The sequence below is a fragment of the Trachymyrmex cornetzi genome, unplaced genomic scaffold (genome assembly GCF_001594075.2).
Source record: "Trachymyrmex cornetzi isolate Tcor2-1 unplaced genomic scaffold, Tcor1.1 scaffold818, whole genome shotgun sequence".
Lineage (NCBI taxonomy): Eukaryota > Metazoa > Arthropoda > Insecta > Hymenoptera > Formicidae > Trachymyrmex > Trachymyrmex cornetzi.
The window spans coordinates 97,546-100,992 of record NW_017300156.1 but is presented as its reverse complement, the minus strand read 5'-3'; the positions used below and the strand labels follow the sequence as shown (position 1 = coordinate 100,992).

The following is a 3,447-nucleotide window of genomic DNA, read 5'->3' as shown; positions in this document are numbered from 1 at the left end:
AATGATTTAACATTTTTAGGTTACGTCTACTGAAGCAGAAGAGCATACTACAGTATGTACGCGATCTGATTGGTTGGCCTTTATTTCTTTCATCGCATTGTGCAACGGGAGGCGATAGTTTATGTATCTCTTATTTCTATATTATTCCTATCGCTATACTATCGCTATTGCCTGGCATTGTATTTAGGCCTTTAAAGTTGATGACTATTGAGGTTAGGAAATCTGTTACAGAGGCAAAATGAGGTCTATAATTGTACTGTTCCACATGGATTTCGACTTTTCACGCGATGCAAAAAGGCGCACGACTTTTATAATTGTACTGTTGCAAAATTGAAACCCTTGTACATTTTTTCAGACACAATAAGCTAAAATGAGCCAGAAATTAGATTCGACGCATAGTGGTTCTATCATGTTTCGGCGTAACAACAAAATAACGTAAAAAGCATAAAGTGACTAGACAGAAATTGATGTTCAAGTGAAATGATATGATTGGTCGGCGCAAGTTACGCTTACGCAAGTTACGCCGCATGTGACGGCACCCTTAAGCGGGGAGCACAGCTTTTGCATAACGCATAACACGTAATGCATAAGAATATGTACCTAAAAGAAGAATTTTGATTGGTTGATTCTTTTATGCACTATGCAGTATGCGTTATGCAAGAGTGTGTGCTGCGGCCTATATACTGTATTAAAATGGCGATGACGACCTAACCCAACCGACGCAATGTCGCATCTCTAGTTACTAGTATCTAGGCCTGTAAGCGAGACCTTATCCCTAAATATATTATAATAATTAATATTGAATATTTTCGATATTGTTTTTTTTTAGTTTTATTTATTTGTAAGTAATTGAGAGATACAGTCATCATGGCCACAGACGATTCTTGGAAAACGCCACATTTTCGTCAAAGCGTAGTCGCGAAAATGTAAGTCAATTATGTTAGTTAAGTTTATAAAGCAAAAACATTGTTTTATATCAATTGGTATTAAAAGTTTAATTATCATTTAAAAAGTAATTTTACCTAAGGCTATTAAATAAATTTACCTTTTATATGGTGTATTGTTATTTACACACATACACATATATATTTTTTACATGAAACACTTATTATATGTATGAGCTCAATTGATTAATTTTAAATAAATTTGCTCTTTTCATTTTTCTTTTTTCTAATATTTATATTTATTTAGTTTTTTGTAAATTTTTGCTAAAATTGTTTTTTTATCGTTTCTCCATTTTATAAAATGTGCATAATGCAGTTGAAGAAAATAACTCTAATTTTTTATTTGATATATAATTGCAAACATTTTATTGATAACAGTGATGAAGCAATACAAGTATCTGGCATGCCTACGACAAAGAATAGCATTGAAATGGAGAATCATGTCTTTCAAAAAGCTAAATCTAAGGTATGTCTAGAATTATACTAAGAACATATTAATTCCATTCTTTGCAGCTATATTATGTTATACTTTTTGGATTTAAAGTTAAATATATATATTAGTGTTATTTTCCATTTTTATACAAGTGATACTGACAAGGAAAGATCCCCAACTTGGAAATTTAAAAAATTATAAAACAGACAATACATAGAGGATATTTTGACATGTAATAAGCAACTTTTTTTTGCTGCTCTAAGGAGGATTCTAAAGAGTTCATTTTACCTATAAAGGTATAAGTAAAAGGAATAGCATTTTTTATAGATTTTGAACTGAATACAAATTACTGTATTCATACATTAAATTGCATTAACATTAGTTAACAAAAAGTTTGGAATTGATAGGGAACACCTTGAAAATTGAGCATGAACATGATACATTTAAGAAATTTCAATATTATTTACTTTTCAAAGTGTTCCCCTATAAACTTTTTAATGATTTTATCATTTAGGAGGTTAAAGCCTATTCTTTAATGTGTTTTTTGTTTCCTGTTTCTTGCTTTTTGCTATTTTTTTTACATCTTGTCTTTTTGCTTCTTACCCAGTTTTTTGTTTTATGTCGCCCAAGATGAAAATTAACAAATTTCGAAAAAACAAGAAATACATAGCAAGTAATACAATTGTCAATAAAACAGTTGTAAAGGAGAAAAAAAGCAAAACGTTAAAAACAAGAAACGGGAAACAAAAAGCACATTGTAGAATAGATTAAAAATCTACAAAAACAATTTCTTTTGCTTACATTCTTTTGAACAAAAGTCGGATTTTTTTTATATTCTCCAAAAAAGGGTAGATTTTTGTCCAAAAAGATAGTAAAGTAAGTAAAGAAATAGTGCTTTTTTGTAGATTTTGAATATAATAAAATTATTAAAAAGTTTGTGGCATTTGAAGAACACCTTGAAACGTAAACAAGAATATTGAAATTGCTTTAAATCTATGATGTTCATGCTCAATTTTCACGGATCCCGAACTTTTTATTAACATTATCGTATTCAGAAGGTCAAAATCTATAAAAAATGGTATTCCTTTTACTTACATTTTATAGGCAAAAATTGGCCTCTTTTTATTAACATCTTCCTTTATCCTAAAGATATAAAATTAATCCCTTAATATTGTACATTTTTATTTTATCTCAACAAAAGAAAACGCATGGAACAAAATTTCAGAAAAAATTTATTTTTCAAAATGAGATTTATCGATTAAGAAACTTATTATTAATTGTTTAATTACATGAACAATTCAAATTATCGAAACATACACAAAGAATAAATATATCATAATGTGTAATAAAAAATGCGACAATAATAGTTTCCTTGAAGTGAAATTGTTCCATTTTTTAAATGTATTTTATATTAGAAATTTAAATGCCTATTATGGTCGAAGTTGGATCTTCGTTCCTTTTTAAAATAATTCAATCTTGAATTACTAATATATATACTATATATACTATATATTAGGTGTTAAACTTAATTCCTATCGCTTGCTACTAGAGGGTGCTGGTTCCAACGCTGGCGAGTTTCGACGATGAAGTCATATGTCTTTTGTAGTTTAGACATCGCTGAAAGTGATTCAATCATCACAGGTTAGATTTCTCGACGCCAAAGAGACTTTCCAATCAATTGAAAATGAATCGCGATAAGCTGTTTTTCCGATATGTACTTCTTCACTACTTCGACCTCAAGAAAACCGCAGCTGAAGCGCATCGCTTATTATCCGAAGTGTATGGTGATGAAACTCCATCGGAAAGAACATGTAGAGTTCGGTTTGAATGCTTCCGAAACGGTGATTTTGATATGAGAGATAAAGAACGTCCAGGACAGCCAAAAAAATTTGAAGATGTCGAGCTGCAAGAATTGCTTGATGAGAATCCAGCTCAAACGCTTTTAGAGTTGTCGAAACAATTAAATGTTACTCCGTCTCAAAACGCTTGCCTGCCATGGGAAAGATTCATAAGGAAGGTAAATGGCTACCACATAAGTTGTCAGAAAATGCCATTTTGAATCGTTTTACT

At 30.3% G+C, this 3,447-nt stretch overlaps 1 protein-coding gene across 3 annotated transcripts in view; it reads left to right on the top strand.

Moving 5' to 3' along the window:
• The first annotated feature begins 637 nt into the window (after positions 1-637).
• Positions 638-3,447, top strand: part of LOC108768662 (mediator of RNA polymerase II transcription subunit 15) — a 29,162-nt gene continuing 26,352 nt past the window's right edge. For 2 of the 3 annotated variants that reach the window (XR_001940500.1, XM_018519184.1), the window contains exons 1-3: positions 642-757; positions 830-926; positions 1,323-1,410. Coding sequence is in view for 2 of the 3 variants with exons in the window: in XM_018519184.1 (XP_018374686.1) it covers positions 868-926; positions 1,323-1,410 (147 nt within the window). In the remaining variant the exon portion in view is untranslated. Of the gene's footprint in view, positions 758-829; positions 927-1,322; positions 1,411-3,447 lie in introns of all 3 variants that reach the window. The other variant, XM_018519183.1, reaches the window with a different exon arrangement.